The sequence below is a fragment of the Lagopus leucura genome, unplaced genomic scaffold, assembly GCF_019238085.1.
Source record: "Lagopus leucura isolate 7727_CA_CO unplaced genomic scaffold, USGS_WTPT01 Super-Scaffold_100014, whole genome shotgun sequence".
NCBI classification, from domain to species: domain Eukaryota; kingdom Metazoa; phylum Chordata; class Aves; order Galliformes; family Phasianidae; genus Lagopus; species Lagopus leucura.
Genome location: NW_024962268.1, coordinates 7,438,978 through 7,457,013, shown reverse-complemented (window position 1 = coordinate 7,457,013; position 18,036 = coordinate 7,438,978). Strand labels below are relative to the sequence as shown.

Below are 18,036 nucleotides of genomic sequence, written 5' to 3'. Positions count from 1 at the left end.
CTAAGGAAATAGAAATTCAGTTTAATTAAGGGAGTGACACTTTAGAAATGGTTGTCGCTGAGAGTTCTGCCAGAGCATCTTGCTTTTTTATCAAATATGGACATCTTAATTAAGTTGCAAAAAATAAATGTCACTGAGACTCACTAAGCATACGTATTCTCTTCCTGTGGTCAGCATCAGATACAGGAAAAAAAATTGTTTATTTTTAGCATCTTTTTGGAAAACTGAAAACTAGTATTTTTCTGTGCTATTGAAGATATCTTCTTAGGAGATCATTGTGTCCTGTGATAAAAAGCAAGATTACTTTCAGGTTTATACAGTTGGACAGTGGTTTTTGAAAGCAACCCTGAAGCCTTTTTTCATGCAGTGCTGCAAACTAAAATATCATACTGAGATTATTAGGTCAAAATTTCTGATGTTCAAACAACATTACAAACATTCACAAACAACAATCAGATTTCTGCAGATTTATTTGGAATTCACACTGCTGCATCTCTGGTGCATGGCTTTGATGGAGAACCTTTTCAGCCTGCATTAGTCTCTGAAGTTATAAGTGCAGTTGGCTCCCCAGGAAGGTGGTTGATTCACCATCCCTGGATGTGTTTAAAAACCATTTGGATGTGGTGCTCCGGGACGTGATTTAGTGGGGGGTTGTTAGAGTTAGGTATGGTTGTAGTTGGACTCGATGATCTCTAAGGTCTTTCCAACCTTAGCAATTATGTAAGTTTTAATTATACCTATGTCATCATTTCAGGATATCTATTTTCCCATGAAGTGTAGCTCCTATTTTTGATTAAGAACAAAGTATTTATAATTGATTGCATCCTGTGTTTTTAGTAATGTTTTAAAGTAATTTTTAATGGCAGTGTGTACTCAAGCTATTTTTATTCCCGCTCTCAGCTGCCTGCTGCTGTCTCATTTTGAAGAGCCCAAAGTTACAGAAGATGAGGAACCTCCCACAGAACAAGACAAAAGGAAAAAATTGGTAAGCTTTAGATGTTCCTCAGTTATAGAACTAATTAAGTAATTCACTCATCCCAGACAAATTCTTTGGCTTTAAACTTGGTTCATTTTTTTCTTTTTGAATTCATCTCTTGAATCAAAAGAAAGAAAAGGCTCTTTTGGCAAACTTTGCAGCCACATCTATGCTTCTGCATTTGTTTTGAATCTTAGAAAATGTTGCCAAAGTAAATATAATCTCGTCACAGAATCTGAACATTGCGAAAAGGTTTTTTGAAAAATGCAGGAGGATAAATCTTATCAAAATGTTGTGGCTGATCAAGTTGCCCAAATTGAAAACAGACTCTTATTATACTGAATTGTATGCTATGCTTGAAGAACTGTATGCCTGTATAAGACCTTTTTCTACTGCTGAGAACTCTCTGTGGACCTTCCCACAGATTGCGCATCTGACCCAACCTAAGGCTGTTTCACAGGAGCAGTTTTGTAAGAGTTCAGGGTAACTGGTTCCCCCCTTGCACAGGAAACAGCAGTGCACGAATGCTGTAGAATTAACTGATTTGATCAACTTGGTGTTGGGTAATTGCAAAATGTTGAACTGGTTGATAGAGTAGATGTGTGTAGCCCTGTTGTGCACAGTTGCTCTTACTGACCTACCTCATTTTGTTAAACTGTTGTCTGCATTTGTTTTGTTTTGTTTTTTTAAATAGTGATCAATAAACAGATTCTTTTGTACCAAATTGCAGAAAGTCTTGCATACACTTCGGCTAATAGTGGTACTTTAAGAGAAATTCCTTGTGGCTTGTAATTCCTTATTTAAGGAAAATGTATTATGTATTTCTGTAATTCGGTTACTCTTGAAAGCATCTCTGGACTCAGTTAAATTTGGTATTCTTCCAACTTACAGGTTTAAGTGAATTTGTGTGCTTGTTTCAAAATGATGTATTCATTCTTAGGGATTTCAATGTTTCTTGAGGTACAATCCATCTTATTTAGAGCATTACCTACTTAGCTACAGATACCGTGTCTTTACAGGTATATACGAAATAGATGTTACATGTGTCTCATGTCAAAATGATACACATGGGTAGAGATGTTTATTGAGAGATCTCTAGGATCGCTTTGTTGTTATCTACAAATATAGATTTAAATAGGTGTGTATGTATTGCATTTGGTAATCAGATTTTAAAGAAATGAAGGGAATTTAAATGTACATTCCTTTAGTGTTCTGAGTGTTCTTTGAAAATACTGAAATGAAGTATATTCTTTTGGCTAACACTTTTGATAAGTTTCTCTTGGTTTCGTAGTTTGGGCATGTATTTGGTAGTTTTGACACGGTAGCTTTAATATGAGCTGCTGTGAATGTAAATATATGGGAAGAATGAAGAGCATGTTATTCTGTGGCTAGTGTCATTCTTTCATCCTAAATTATACAGTGCAGCAGGATAGTGTCCTAGTGAAGGTGGTGTTGTGGGATCGCATTTAATATGAGGTCACTGGCCATTCGGGTAATAGTTTTTGTCAGCAATTAAAGAGAAGTGGCTGTGCTTTGGCACAGTGGGAGTCCAGAACCTGTAATGACATGACTTATGTTACGTTTTACATACAAAATGCATTTTTCTTGAGGGTTGTCGCTTACTTTCTTTTTCTCTTGAAGGAATTGCTTGCGACTTTCCATCTGCTTATCGTTAACATGCAACTTGAATGTGCTGCCAGCCTTTGTTCCTTGAACATTTTACATAGAACATGCTGTCATACATTAACGCAAATGCAGAGGAAGCTGCACTAATGTCGTAATCTAGACGTATCTATGTATGTTTTCTAGGTTCCTAAGCATTAGAAAATCCTTATTTCTTTCAAGCCTCTGTTATAAAAGGCTCATCTTACTTACCTTGTTGCCTTAAGTAGCTGATTATTCCTGATATATTTCAGACCTGACCTTTCTCTGTCGTTTATTCAGCTACTATGTTTATTCTGTTCTTACTCTGTTCTCTGCAGTAAAGGCTGTTTGGTGTGATAATCTGGAAATCCGTTCTGAATCCCAGATGATATCACTCAGTATACATTTTTCTGGATAACCTCATGTTTGTGAAAACTTCTGCTTAGTTTGAGTTGTCCTGGTTTCAGCAGCACAAATGATACAGATCATTTGGATAGGTTACTGGCAGTGGTCATCGTTTGACACTGGGCTTTGAAAGCACCACTAGGATTTGATTTGAAAAACTGGATTAAAAATAGAACACCTGAGACCACTTCCATCCACCTGCACTGGAATCTTCCTTCACTCTGTATCAGTGCCACCACACACAATTTCTGTGATGTTTAGAACAATGATCAGTAGCAGATATCTCTGCTGAAACAAAGGTGGGAACAAATAGTTGAAGTGAAAAGATGAGGAGCCACATAAAGAGAATCTGCAATTGTTTTAAGAAAGCTTTCTGTCTTCTGTTTTTGTCCTTCCTGCAAGAGGTTTGTACCCTCTTACGTGTTCCAACGCTGAATCAGTAGCTTGTATGGCGGCGCTCAAAAGTGTAAACCCAGTAAGACAATATTGAAAAGATAAATGGGATTCTCTCTTTGAAGATAATAAGATTTTGCAAGGCCATAAATGTGAGGAAAAGGTGTCTTGGTCCGTGTGAAGAATTACTTCCTGATGTTTTGCACAGGGTCAAGTATAATCATAATCAGTATAGTATAATCATTTTCTTTAAAGATTTTTTTACAGAATTAATCCATCACTGTTAGTAAAAAATGACACATCTCATTTGGTGAGAGTGACCTATGATTGCTGCTGTTAAGGAAAAGTGAAGATTCAGTCTCAGTCTGTAGGCATCTGTGCTCTTACTGATGGTGTTGATGTTCTACCATATTTGTCAGGCCAGATAGCTTATTTAATAAGGAGTGCTTTCTATATTGCATTCCCATTTGATACAAACTCGGTGTGATGCTAATTGCATCCCATAGCTTCTAGTAAGAGAAGAATTAAATGCCTTATTTCCTATTTCTGATTCAACTCAGCAAGGAAATTTGAAAGAAAAAAAAAAAAAGTACATTACTAAAATATAATGGGTTTCAATGTATCCTTTTGTACAGAAAAAATCCTCTGTGCTTTTCACTCTAAGTTTTTATGGGGTGGTTGCTAAGGTAAGGTTATAGCTTGTTGTGGCTTGTGCCGTACATGTTGTGAAAAAAGACTGAAAAGGAATGAAGTGTAGCTGTGCCAATTGCATGTGCCCATTTCTGCAGGGAATCTGGGCTCGGGAAGTTTCCTTTCTCAGCAGGATCTGAGATTTAGCATTACATTTTGCTTTCTGATTTTGCAGCATTAATAATGCTTGATATTGAGGCAAGCAGATGTTCATCTGTCTGCAGTAGCTTTGTATTTATTTCAGTATCCTACTTCTTTGTGATTCCAGGTGCCCTTACCTGCTCTTCTTTGAGCCTTGTAGGCTGAGGGACGTGTCCCTCTCTTCTGACTTTAAATCATGAGTAGCTTCTCTGTCAGAAAGCAGCTTTGAAATTGTTTTGTCATACAAAAGGGCGTGATCTTGCAGCAGACAGGGCTCATGGTTTGAGACTTGTTTCCAGCAGTTTTAAATTGACATTTTTTCCTTTGCTTCTCAATTATTTACAGAGAAAGTATTTCTCTCCTGTGCTCAGCTTACTGAAGAGGATGAGTATTTGAAGAATATTTGTAAAGTTCATTACATATTTTTTTTTCTCTTTTTCTACAGCTTGCCCTAAAGGACCCTGTACACACTGTGTCATTGCAACAGTTTGTCTATCAGAAGCTAAAGGCACAACAGGAATTGCTGGGTGAGCAAGGCTTCCATGCGCTTATGGAAACCGTGGATACAGAAGTAGTTGCACAGCTGCAAGAATTTTTACAAGGCTTCTAAATAAAATAAAATAAAAAACAAGATTTTCTATGCTCAATTTAACTTCCAGAAAAACAGAAAAATATTCCAGCCATCTCTTGTATGAAAGACCCTACTGAAAGCTGAAAATAGTTTGTGTTTAAAACAGAATGAATTCTTTTGTTTCTCCACTGTAAGATTGATAGAATAAATGTAAGTTGGCTTCTGACTACAGTTTGCCAAGTGTTCTGTGTGTTATTTTTATGTATATGAAGGAAGATGAATTGTATGAGGAAACATGTGTAGTCATGTTTGTTTTCTATTATGTTGATGGTAGGAAAAAAACAAACACACACACAAAAAAGTATTTGATTTCACAAAGGAGAAGAATGTGATTTCCAATCAAGTATTGTCCTGTGTTCTGTGCCTTATACAGAATTGCTAGTGACAGCATTTTTCTGCAGCTGCTTAAGTAAGGAACTGCTTCAGCAGGAAATACTCAGTTTTTAATTGGGGTTTGTTAAACATTATATGCTCAGATAGACCTGGCTCTGTCTAAGAACCCAGACTTAATAAAAACTGAACACTGCTTTTTCCTTTCAAAATAAAAATCTGCTAAATGTGAATGCTCTCACAAACTGAGAGGGTTTACCTGTACTGTAGGTATTTAAGCTATCAGTGTTAGTGTGAGTGTGTCCTACTCAGTGCAGAGTAGTGCCCTCTCCATAAGAGCAATGATATCCCAAATCTATTGAGTCCATTTTGATCTTTAGAGCAAGCCCTGTAGATGTAATGAAGATACTAGGCTCAAGAAAGATGCTGGAGAAATCTTAAGGATTGTTAGTGATTCAGAGGCAGAGTTCTTCCTTCATTCTTGTCCATTTCTCAACAGAATTAAGTGAGGGGAAGGGGAACAAAGAGAAGCCTATTTTAATCTAGTTCTCCTACAGTGACTGACATTTTAGGTGGGGTATCAAAACATGATACTTACTTCTTACTTACTATGATATTACTTACATGATACTTACATACTTACTATGTTTCCATGTAAGTGAACTTGGCACAGCACATAACTCTTCCTTGTTCGTTCCATGTTAGTTATACAACTGCAGTGCAAATTATGAAGCTTTCAAAGAGGTAAACATAGTAGTGTCAGACTTCAGGAGGATGCCACTCTTCTGGCTTGGTTTTTATGAATGCTTGGGTGGTGGGTTAGGGCTCAATAAATTCATGAGGTTCAATAAATCCAAGTGCAAGGTCTTGCACCTGGGTTGCGGCAACCCCTTCTATCAGTGTAAGCTGGGGGATGAAAGGACTGAGTGCAGTTCTGCTGAAAATGACTTACGGGTGCTCAGATGGCAAAGCTGGACATGAGCCAGTAGTGCGCTCTCAAAGCCCCCAAAACCATTCAGATCCTGGGCTAATCAAAAGAAGTGTGGCTAGCAGGTCAAGGGAGGTGATCCTGCTCCTCTGCTCTGTGCTGGTGATACCTGACCTGAAGTACTGCAGCCACGTGTGGAGTCCTCAGTATAGGAGAGACACAGGCCTGTTGGAGCACATGCAGAGAAGGGCCGGAAAAATGATTCAAGGGATGGAACACCTCACCTGTAAGAACAGCATAAGAGATGGGGCTGTTCAGCCTGAGAAGAGAAGACTGGGGAGATCTGAGAGTGGCCTTTCAGTATCTAATGAGGGGCTCTAAGAAGGAAGGCGACAGGCTCTTTGGCAGGGTCTGTGGTGATAGAACAAAGGCAAATGGTTTCAACCTAAAAGAGCAGAGATTTAGACTGGTTTTATTACAGTAAGTGTGGTGGGGCACTGGCACAGGCTGGCAAGAGAGGTGGTGGATGCTCCAACCCCTGGAGACACTCAGGATCAGGGTGGATGGGTCTCTGAGCAATTCTCTCCTAGGAGAGTTGGTCTAAGCGACCATTAAGGGTCCCTTCCAACTCAAACGATTCTATGATTCTATAAAGCACTATCTGTAAATTAGAGAATGAAGCCTTCCTGCACTGATGGTACTGGATTTATAAGGAGTGACATTCCTGTCGCTTAGTCACTACAGCTCATGTCGTCTTGAATTTTCCTCTTTCCTCTAAGATTGACTAAAAGCTTCTTTGCATGAATTAACATTCACACAGCTAATATCTCTATTGCTAGTTCCAAAACATTTAAATAGAATCTATTTAATAGATTCAGTGGCTTACTTTCTGCCTTTAATGAGATAGCAATGCATAAATAGACTTGAAGGTAGAAGTATTCACCAAATGTCTGCCTTTCCAGATAGATTTTCAGTATTAAATAATGACACTGAGTAAAATACCACAGTTTTAGGTAGCTTTACAACTAATTTTGCTTATTCCAGGCCATTGGTTAACATCTTCTACCTCAGCTTCTAATGCTGAAGTAAAAGAAAAATTGTTGCCCATTCCAAATTTGTTGATGCCGTGGAACTAACTTTGGTGACACTGTAGCGTTATTTTTCAGCAATGTTCTTAGGATTTCATCAAAGCAATGCTTCCATGCCTGCATGCATGTTACATGCTGTAGCAGTACCAGGTAGTGCAAGATTTAGTACCATTCCTGGCTTTTTGTTTCACAAAGCTATATCATAAACTGGGAGATAGGAACGAGCCTGATAATGTATACCAAGAGGAGTACCCTCTAATCCAGCAGCACCACTCAGTGCAAATTTGTCACTTTATAACCGTCTCCTTGTCTTGCTACCATTTCCACATTCAGCTATGCAAGCTGAAGGATGCTGTGAAGCTGTGAGTAGAAAAATTCCTTCAGGAAAGAAGATAATTTCCACTCGATTTGTTTCAGAGAAAAAGAGACTTGGATTGTAACACTAAATCGTATTTCTGGAGGTTCTAGAGAATGTCGGTATATAACTATCCACTATCCTTCCAGAAGGAAGTTTTCATTTTTGTTACCAATTTCATTATTGTGAAAGTTTTCTTTCTTTCTTTTCTGAGTTCTTTCTCTCTCTCCTTCGCAAGAAGCTTTCTAGAGGTTACTGAGTAACTAATTTCAGTCAACTGTGGGTTGTACTTGTACTTAAATTGCTCTCATCCAGAGCCTCAATCCTTTTCTTTCTCATCAAAGACATATCACCAGAGTACTTAGTAACTGTTATTGGAAAGTCTAAGGTCAGATGGCTGCAATTCAAATAATTACCTACAGATCTGAGACTTGGATTACATTAATTATTTATTAGTTACCTGGACAACTGCAGAAATGGCAGGATAATACTTCTTTCTGTGTACCTTGGTCTTTTCTATCAGGTTGCAGAGGGGAGAAGTCTCTGTGTTTGAGGGTTTCCTTTTAAATTCTAGTCTTCCACCTCCAATGCTGAAGTGAACTTTATTTGCCTGACTTTAGGAGAATTCAGCCATTCTGACATGCTTTCCTTCCTTCCTTCCTTCCTTCCTTCCTTCCTTCCTTCCTTCCTTCCTTCCTTCCTTCCTTCCTACCTACCTACCTACCTACCTTCCTTTTATTGTTTCTAGAGATTATCAGCTGTTTAAAAGTAGAGATACTTCATGTTTTTAAAAATCTTGCCAGAAAACCAAATTCTTGTTCATATATTCATAACTACATGAGCTTTTTTTTCTGTACTGCCCTTCCGGGGAGAAACAGTTTCGAAAAGCTTTCAGCAGAGACCATTCCCTACTTCTAGTGGCAGAGGCAGCTGGCCGCATCTGTCTGCAAAAGGTGTTTCATAACACATTATTTCCTACTTCCTACCTGGGACCAGTGAGATTTTAGAAAAATTGCTGCAATTTGTCTGCACATTACCTGCATGTCCTCGTTCATCTTACAGACATCAGTGTACCCAGTGTAGAGTTCTGGATGATTCAGGATTTGCAAAGTGAAAGGGATTACAGAGGTGGTGGCATTGCAGTGGTAGTGCCTACTTCACACTGAGCTGCTGAGCCCTGCTGGTGCTACCACTGCATGGCATCACTGCACAGCATGCAGGGCAATCTCAGGTCACGCAGCACTACCTGTTATCTTTAAGCACATTTCACTGGCATCCCTTATGCCCCCCCACGTGGTGCTCCTGTGCATCTCAGGGAACCAAGGAAGGTCTACCTATTTTCTCCAGCTTTGGGCGGAAGACAGTCTGGTGTTAGGACCATATGCAGAGCCTGTACCATGAGAGACCTGTCAGCACTGCCGCATGCAGCTGAACCAGACCTGTTCTGTTCTCCGCAGCAGTCAAACCTCACATCACCCATGTGGTGAAGTGCTAACAGCAGGTTCTTTTGGTGCATGCAACAGACCTCTGCACAGGTGCTGATGGACTCACAGGTGTGAGGGACTTTTGGCTAATAACCACATAATAACATTGTGATTAGCTTTCTGAGTAATATTTCTGACTCAGCATGTTAGTTTACTTTTGTGTGCATTAGAACACTGTCTGAGATTATTCTTTTGCATTGTTGTCTCAAAGCTTGCTGGGGACACAGATGAACAAGTCCAAGCAATGGTTGAGAAATCCTTTTTCTGGAGAACACTGATGGACAAGTCCTGGGCATGGGTTGCAAAATCTTTTGTCTGAGGGACAAAGATGGACAAGGCCAGGGGCAATGAAAGAGTGATAGCTGCAGATTAATGGCCAGGAAGTAGTCTTTTGTGTGAGCTTATCTCGAGGAAAATGGCAATTTCAGGAGGTACTGCACATGAATCTTACCCAAGTGCCCAGGAATGCCACACTGGCAGAAAAAGAAGGATAAAAAGAGGACCTACAACCATGAGGTTAGCTTTTCTGGCAACAAATTCGTGAAGAAGAAAAGGTTCTTGACATAAGAAGCCTCACAACCTGCCTCTCTCCCTCCTGGACTTGCTCTGCGCTCTACCAGCATGCTGAAGAAGAACAAAGGTGTCTGCCATCAGATTCCATGCTATGGAATTCCTGCATGCTGACAGACTCTCCTGGACCTGCTACCTGAGTCCTGCTGCTTCCTCCTGGATTGGCTCTGCGACTTCTTCCTGCTACCTGCTTGCTTCCCAAGGCCGGCCACACTGCTGCTGCTCTCCCCCTGCACTTTTGCCTCAGGCCATCAGAACGGCATGCAACAGATCCTGGTGGTGACTATCCCTGCTTCACTCAATTCTTGCTTATTTCCTATCTTTTCTATTGCCCTCCTTCCCTTCCCTGTCACTCCAATTCATAATAGTCGCCATCCTTCCCTTCCCTGTCTCCCTGATTAGGATTTATAATAAACTGGTTGGACCAACATCTGAACCGTTGTTTCTTAATCTCACGCTGGGTATACAGACATTAAAAGAACCTCCTCTCCCTCCTATAAATTGGAGCAAGACAGTCACAAGTTAAATTTGTCACTGGATGTTCAGCTTTCCTTATTGGAAGATTTTACTCCAGGACCTGGATTACAAATTAAAATAACTGTCATAATTTTACTACTTATCTGAAAACAGTTATCAGCACAATGGAAACAAGTGTCTGCCTGCACATGGTACTATATCAGTACTGAAACGGCACTGAGTACTGCAACAAACTGCGTGAAACAGAAGCCATGAAATCGTTCCTGAAAATCTCCCTAGGAAGGATCTTTGCTCCTGCTGCCTTTTCAGCTTTGTTTGTCAAAGAAAACAGTAAATTGAGGGGGTTTTTTGTGTGTGGGTTTTTTTTTCTTTCTACAGCATAATTAAACTCCTGAGGTTTACAGATTTTATCACCTCAACTTTCAGGAGAAGCAGTAGCTCTGAAGCTGAAGACATGCCTTTTCTCTCTGATAAGAGCTCAGTGTCTGTGTGTGATGGGGGGCAAGGGGAGGGGTACGAGGCATGAGGAGGTGCTGCAAAACTCCAGGTGCTCTCAGGTGCCTTGGTAAAAGACACTTGAGAAAGCTCTCTTAGACTTTAGGTAGGCGAAGTAACGCTCTCTGACTGGCAGGATGCAACAGGAAGAATTTGCAGAAGGAAGCCTGACTCCAGCAGTGCTCTCTGGAGACAGCAGAGGAGGAAAGAAGGGCTGTGTCTCTCTGGGTTGTTGAAGTTACTCTGCAGGCACATTATTCACGCTACAAAGGAAAGGATGTCAGAGTGCTGAGATGTTTTCCTTCCTGCTACAAACTTGTCTTGTTTGTTTTCCAAGGGTTAGACCACAATTTTTCTTTTAGAATGGACTTAGTCTCGGACTCAGTTTGCTAAGGAGTGCGATCACCCTAACAAAACTGTTGACGAAAATCTGTTTTTCTTCTTGTTGGTCCCCACGGGTATGTTCTTTCAGGACCAGGAATGTCGATCAAGATCCTGAATGGAGGCACAGCTCTCAACAGTGTTCCTTACCAGATGGGTTCATTTCTTTGGTGGCTCAGTAACGATAAATATTACTTGTATAGGCCGTGTCACAGACACACTATCAGATCTACAGTCAACAATATTCAGTAACTTTTACTGTACTCTACTGTTTTTCGTTTTAGCATAGTTCCCAACTCCTGTGATTCTCATAAATTACAGTTCATGGTGTTCTTTGAACAACGACACATGCTGTATCTTCACTTATCCAATGCAGCACCTTGCAATTAAGGCGTGCATTTTGAAGGCTTTCCAAATGCAGTTGCTTGTCTTGCTTAATTGCTGCAGCGTCAAAAAATAAATGATTAATTACTAATTTTAAAATGTTCATGATTGCCATCTTTCTACTAGCTGTGGTTAATAATGATGACTAATCATGAGATAATCAGATCTGAGTGGTTCTGTAGAAAATTTGCTTAAAGTACAATAGCTTTTTCATTTTATATTTTGTTCAGATGAAAACAAAATTGAGCCCCTAAAAAATTGCTAGGGAGGCTCAAATGTTTAGAATCATTGTATTGTTACATGTATATGTTACACATATGCAAGTGTAACATATACACATATATATATACACTATATAACTTGTATACACATTGTATATGTTACACTTGTTAGGCTAAAAACATACTTCTGCCCTGACTATTGCTTAGATTATCACGTACTACTTAGATACTGATCACAAAGGAATTTTCTCACAGATTTACATAAAGTGAGTGATTTACATCAGCTTTCAAAGAACGCACTAAAATAATTGTAAAGGAGCAAAAATGAGTTTGCTGCAAATGAGGCAATTCTGCCACCAGTGTGCAGGTGTAACTCAAGTATGGCTTTTAAAATAACATTCCACGTTGAGGGACATTTCATGCCTGAAGTCAGCAGTGGCTGTCAGCAGGTGGCAAATTGTCCCCTGGGCTGCAGCAGTGCAAGTAATTGGCTTTTTCACTTTGCAGACGAAGAAAAAATGATGGCTTTGCAATATATATATATATATAATGTGTGTGTGTGTGTACATATGCACATATATCTATATACATATATCTAATAGGTGACCCAAGATTAAATGCTGTATTCCTTTTTTAGATTTCTTAACCAGCTTTTAATAAAATGGCTGCAGTTTTTGAGATAAAGCTGTCACCTTTGAGCATGTCAAAAATCTAGAAGATTTAAAATAAATATTCTTATGTGAGACAATTTGCTGAACCTGCATGTTTTCTCACTAGCTAAAACTAGTTTTCAGTTCCTGCATTTCATTAACCTCCAGAAAGCTTACTCAACTCTATTATGGAATTTCATATCAGTATAACTCTTCAAAGGTGGTGACACACCAGTACTTGAAACAATGGCAAAAACAAGTAAATAATTAGTCATTTTGACTATGACTGTGGGTTGTCATCACTTTCTTCAGTGAGTTTTAACTGCTTCCTAACAAGAAAGATCATTGAAGCAGTGTTTTGAAATAGAGATAAGATGCTTACATGATGTGACTGAACTGAAAGCTGATTTTTTCCAGTATTTGTTCTAGAAGCATCTTTGGTGTTACTTGGGGAGAATAACAGAATGTGTGTTGCTCAGTATTTGTGTTTTAAGCTGAGAATACGTTTCCCAGTTATTCAGGAAAAACAACTGAATCAACCATATGCTGTAGACAACTATAATACCAGCCTAAGAAATCTGGAATTTCTGATAAGCAAATTCTCAGAGGGTGTCCAAATCTGTAGAACAATAATAACAGATATTCTGCTGCGTGGCCATGCTTCAGAAGTACATGAGTCATTTCTGAAGTAGTCCCTGAAGTATTTGAAAACAAATGTTATTTTACTTGGGTACTCTCTTTATTCCAGCTGTTACCTGATTTTTTTCATTAAGTAAAATTTGACAGATGTATCTTCCAGGTTGCAGGTTGCTGAGGAAAACTGGAAATCCACATATAATAGGAATGTGAGGTTTTGTATACGTATGTAGAACTTAAAACTTTGCAAAGGAAACAGAGATCTTGATCTCATCTGACTCATGTAATGCTCTGTTATACATTTTTTCACTTTTAGCACAGAGAGAGAACTTCATCTTTTTTTATATGTATAGCAAATGCATGGCAGTTCAGTAGCACTCATATTTTTTTTTGTTCTTTTTTTTTAATTTTTTTTTTTTTAATATATATTGAAAACTTGAATATAAGGCCCTAAGAACTACAGTCAAGGACAAGAAGATGGATTAATCCAATAGCTTTAGGTGTTGGAAGCAGGAAGAATCCTGTGTTGTCTTACTGTCGATGCTTCTTACCTATTTTATTTAATGTTCCTGTAATGCAGAATGTATCAATAGTCGGGAGTTTTCTTCTGGCTTTTTGTTCCTAGCTTTGCTCAGTTATTGAAGCATTTTGTTGTACTGTCTTCCTTCTGAAACCAGACTGAAACAGAATTGTTCTGCTCCACAGCATTTCTCTTCCCTCCTGTCCCTCCAAAAATGCCTCTACCTAAAATCAACAAGTGTCTGTGGGCCTCTTTCTTGAGCTTCCTGGAAATTGCTGACAAAAGTATAGCTGAATGAAAGGAGCTGGACTTTGAGAGTGTCATATCACTTGTGCTGGTGAGGGGACTGGGCTGTTGCACAGGTGAGATCCTAACATCTCAATAATTAGAGGTGGAAAGCAGATGGGGAATAGGCAGTTCTCAACCTGATATAAGGCTTATAGCAAGATGGCACAATATTCTCAATTAGAGCTTGTTCTTGTTAAATTTTATTGATGGTTTGGAAGTGCTGATGAACAGTTAATTGGCAAAAAAAAAAAAAAAAATAAAATAAAATAAAATCTAACTGTGCAGGGTAGTCTAGCAGTATAAAGGCAGATGAACAAGAAGGAGTAATGAGCCTTGCAAGAGATGTCCAGACTCACCCACCCATGTATGGCTGGTTAAAAGGAAATCCAGCTATGAGTGGAGGAGAGAGAGTTTGAACAAGTTTACTGAATTATGGAGAAAAAGGGCTTTTATACAATTGCTTTTTGTCAGAAGGGGTGTGTTGAGACCACCAAACACACTCCTCCTTCTCAAGTGAGGTCTGCTACAACAGGTTGTGCAGGACCATGTCCAGCTAAATTTGACTGTTTCCACTGATGGAGACTTGACAACAACTCTGGGCAACATGCTTGACCACCCTCACAGTGAAAAAGTTTTTCCTGTAGTTCAGGTGGAATATCATAGGCTTTGGTTTGTGCCTACAGCCTTCTGTCCTGTCAGTGGACACCACTGAGAAGAGGCTGGTCCCTCTTATTTATCCCCTCTCATCAGGCACTTACACACTTGCAAAAGACTCCCAGTCATATTTGAATCAAAAGGAACTTATTGTTGAGAGGTTTAGGGAGAAAAATACAGTGTAAATAATGGACTGGAAATGTCCTTCATCTAGGGTAGGCAAAATGAGTGAAACCCTTTGGAGGAAGATCTTGATCTAAATACTGCTTGTTGTGGAAAAGAAACAAGAGCATTCTGGGGTTGAGTGGAGAACTTCTCAGCTTTAGAATCCAAGGGCTGGACCCAAACTAAAAAAAAGTGTAAGGATTCCCATAGTCTGGAGGGTTGTTGCAAAAAATCTCTAATGAGGAAGTAACCTGAACCTTGTTCAAGACAGTATTTCAGGAGCAAGGGCAAGACGAAAAAAGGTCTTCTCTGTAAAATGTACAGATCTGTTTGTTTTATGGCAAAGGGACGAGTTCTGATTTGGTGAAAGAAAGAATAGGGATAGGAGAAGAGCTTTTGCCTTGAGGCTTTTCGCTGGTGAACTGCATCATTAAAGAAAGTTAATTTTGTGATTTGATCACGTAAGGTTGAATTTGTTCACAAGGTCTGAATTGAGGTTGAATGGTGTAAGATGTAAGAAGTATTATTTTGACTTGGTTCATAAATGATCTTGCTCGAAGACAGGCGAACATTGGAACTTCTCTTATTTGAAGGCTCAGGCAATGGACTGGAGCACATCATCCACTGTCTTATATGCACACAGCCATCTGCACACTTATGTTGCAACTGACACAAAGCCAGTGGTAATTTTTTCATTGCAGTATGAGAAACCCAGTGGATGTCAGTCTCTGGAATTCAAGGTCATTGCTTTAATATGTCAGAATGTGTGGATTTAACACCAAAGACACACGGAAATATGTATTATTACCCACAGGTTCTTGAGTAAAATAACTTGATTTAATTTTCACTTTATGTGAAATGAGTTTGTAAGCAGTGAAATAAGGATACAAGACAGATTTAGAAGCTGCTGTTGTTCTATTCTGTCCCTTCCTCATTACTTTTATGCAACATTAAAGCTATTCAGAACATATAAACCTAGTAGAGCATGTCAGAGGCTGTTCTATTTTTATATTTTTGAACCTCTAAGTTATTGTTTTAAAGAATTCCATAATGTTGCTCTTTGTTGAAAACTGTGTTAGAATGGCATTTCCCTATTTATGAAATCAAAAACCAGGAAAAGTTCTTTGTTGTTTTGGTGTTGGTTTTTTTGTTGTTGGTATTTCTTATTTGTTTGGTTACTTATAACACCTGTTTGTCAGGCCATCACTAATAAGCTTTATTGCAATTACAGCTATATGCAAATTAGAATAAGCAAATTAGCGAAAAACTATAACAAGATAATCTAGATAAAACTATAACAAGGCATTAGGTTACCTTGTTCATTCAAGATCTTGTGAGTTTGATAGGCAGGTAGTTGGAAATATAGATAAAACTATAACAAGGCATTAGGTTACCTTGTTCATTCAAGATCTTGTGAGTTTGATAGGCAGGTAGTTGGAAATTGAGGTGGAAATTTCCTCACGTTTCCAAAAATTTCCTGTATTTCCTTTTATTTGCAGTTTGAAATGACTGCAGATGCATCTTCTCGTTTACTGCATTTTTAAATCAGTTCTCTCCAGTCTGAAGATTGAGATGGTAGCACAGACCTCACAGAATCACTCCTGCAGGTTTATTTTATTCCAATTGCACTTTACAGCCTATGACTCTCAGCTGTGTGGACAGTTATATTCTCTGCTGTGTGGTTTCACTGAACCATGGCTCAGAATGGGACAGTCTCAACTGCCTTCTTGGAAAAGGCAAATGCAGTAGTCAGAGGATGCCCTCAGAAAGAGCTCAAGATAAATAGAATGCCAAATGGAGGGAGAGGATAGAACAAGTGAGCTGTGGGGGCAAGAGTGGGAAAGACAAAGGAAGAAGAAAATGATGTGGGCTGATGTGAAGACAAAAGTAAGAAATGTATGGTGTGAGCTATGAAAATGATAAATACAAATGTATGTAAAACAGGAAAAGCAACGGTGTTGGAGTGCTTGAAGCCCCATACCATAGCAATGGAAACCATGACATATCTCATGCGGTTAGGAGTGCATTTTGAGATCTTAAAAGAGGAACTGAGAAGCAACATTTAAAGGCAGAACACGTCCTGCTCTCACAAATACCACCCATACTGTTTTATTTGGGTGATTCTGTGGAGTCAGGAGTTGGATTCAATGATCCTTCTGGGTCCCTTCCGACTTCGAATTTTCCATGATTCTGTGATTCTATATTAAGTTACAATCTGGCTCACTATTTGTGTATGATGTCCACCTGTTTTAAGTAGGAATTATGCTGTATTTGCTTTGTCTATTATGAACTCACAGTGAAGATGCACAAAACCGCAGGAGTTCCAAGCATAACACATCAGACACAAGTCACTGAGTTACAGTTACACGAATGCTTTTGGTTATTTCCACATGGCTCAAATAGGGATGTCAAATATTACCAGTGAAAAAACTGGCAATGAAACATGGGTGTGATCCTACAAAACAGTGGGATGCTTGCCTTCCCCTACAGGGAGAGATTGTCCTGTGGGATCTGATCTCTGGCACTGCCAGTCTACTGATTCTAAATCCACTCAGGGTTACTTTAACATCTCTTTCAGCAGAAGCAATATAATCCGCAGTCTCTATCGTTTCCACTTGCCCACGGTTATAGCTGCACTTTGAAAAGTAAACAAAAACTAACAGTCATAAAAGAAGGTACTTTCTGTGTGCAAGTTCCTGGTTAAATACAAGTTCTCACTCATCTTCATTTTGCAGTAAATTGAGGTAAAATAACACAAGCTTTGAGTCCATGAATAGTACAGATTATAATCAGAGTTCTTCCCCCTCTATCTGGAGGTACAATTTAGAGTGCAGTAGCTATGCCACAATAATAAACCAACACTGTCACTCTAATAAAGTGCTGGCAACTGTGACTAAGGTAATTGATACATCGTCCAAGGCACCCCTCCTCTCCTCTGTTCTTTGTCATGTGAAATGGCAAAATGTAGCTTGGAAATAGCTCAATTATTTGTGCTTGGAGTAAGGGATGGAAAGATTTTTTTTTCTCCCTCTTCAGTTTAGGGATCAATAGAGCAGAATAATTTTACAGTTTACTGCATAAATATTAACAGACTACCCACAGCCAGGCCCAGAAACACTGCATCTAGGTGGGTCTGCACAGCATCGGGGTAGGTCAAATAAGACCTCATTGTACTGATGCAGCATTAATGCTTACCTGCCAGAGTTAGCCCAAATTTATTAGAATTCATGTCTAAGTAAACACTAAGAAACACTCTTAAACTGATCAAATTCAGCAGCACAACAATTTAGGTGTTTCTGCTACATTCTTAATCCACAGCCTGGTTATTACAGTTCATACATGCCAACTGTGTCTTACAACAGGTAAGGCCAGTTAAAAATATGGTGCTGGGTTTGGAATGTACTTGTAGAGGTGCAAAAAAAAATGGATCTAGACAACGTAAATGCTTGAAGAATACACAAAAAATACTTTTATATGTGGTCCCTTCACCCAGTATTCTGAAAACATGAGGAGGGGAAATAAACACTGCT

The 18,036-nt window shown here is 39.0% G+C and overlaps 1 protein-coding gene across 1 annotated transcript in view; it reads left to right on the top strand.

Annotated features, from left to right (window-relative positions):
• IPO11 (importin 11) overlaps positions 1-5,051 on the top strand; it is a 75,674-nt gene extending 70,623 nt beyond the window's left edge. Inside the window, exons 31-32 of the mRNA XM_042875265.1 lie at positions 901-985; positions 4,695-5,051. Coding sequence (XP_042731199.1) covers positions 901-985; positions 4,695-4,859 — 250 coding nt within the window. The 3' untranslated portion in view covers positions 4,860-5,051. The remainder of the gene's footprint in view (positions 1-900; positions 986-4,694) is intronic.
• The last annotated feature ends 12,985 nt before the right edge of the window (positions 5,052-18,036 follow it).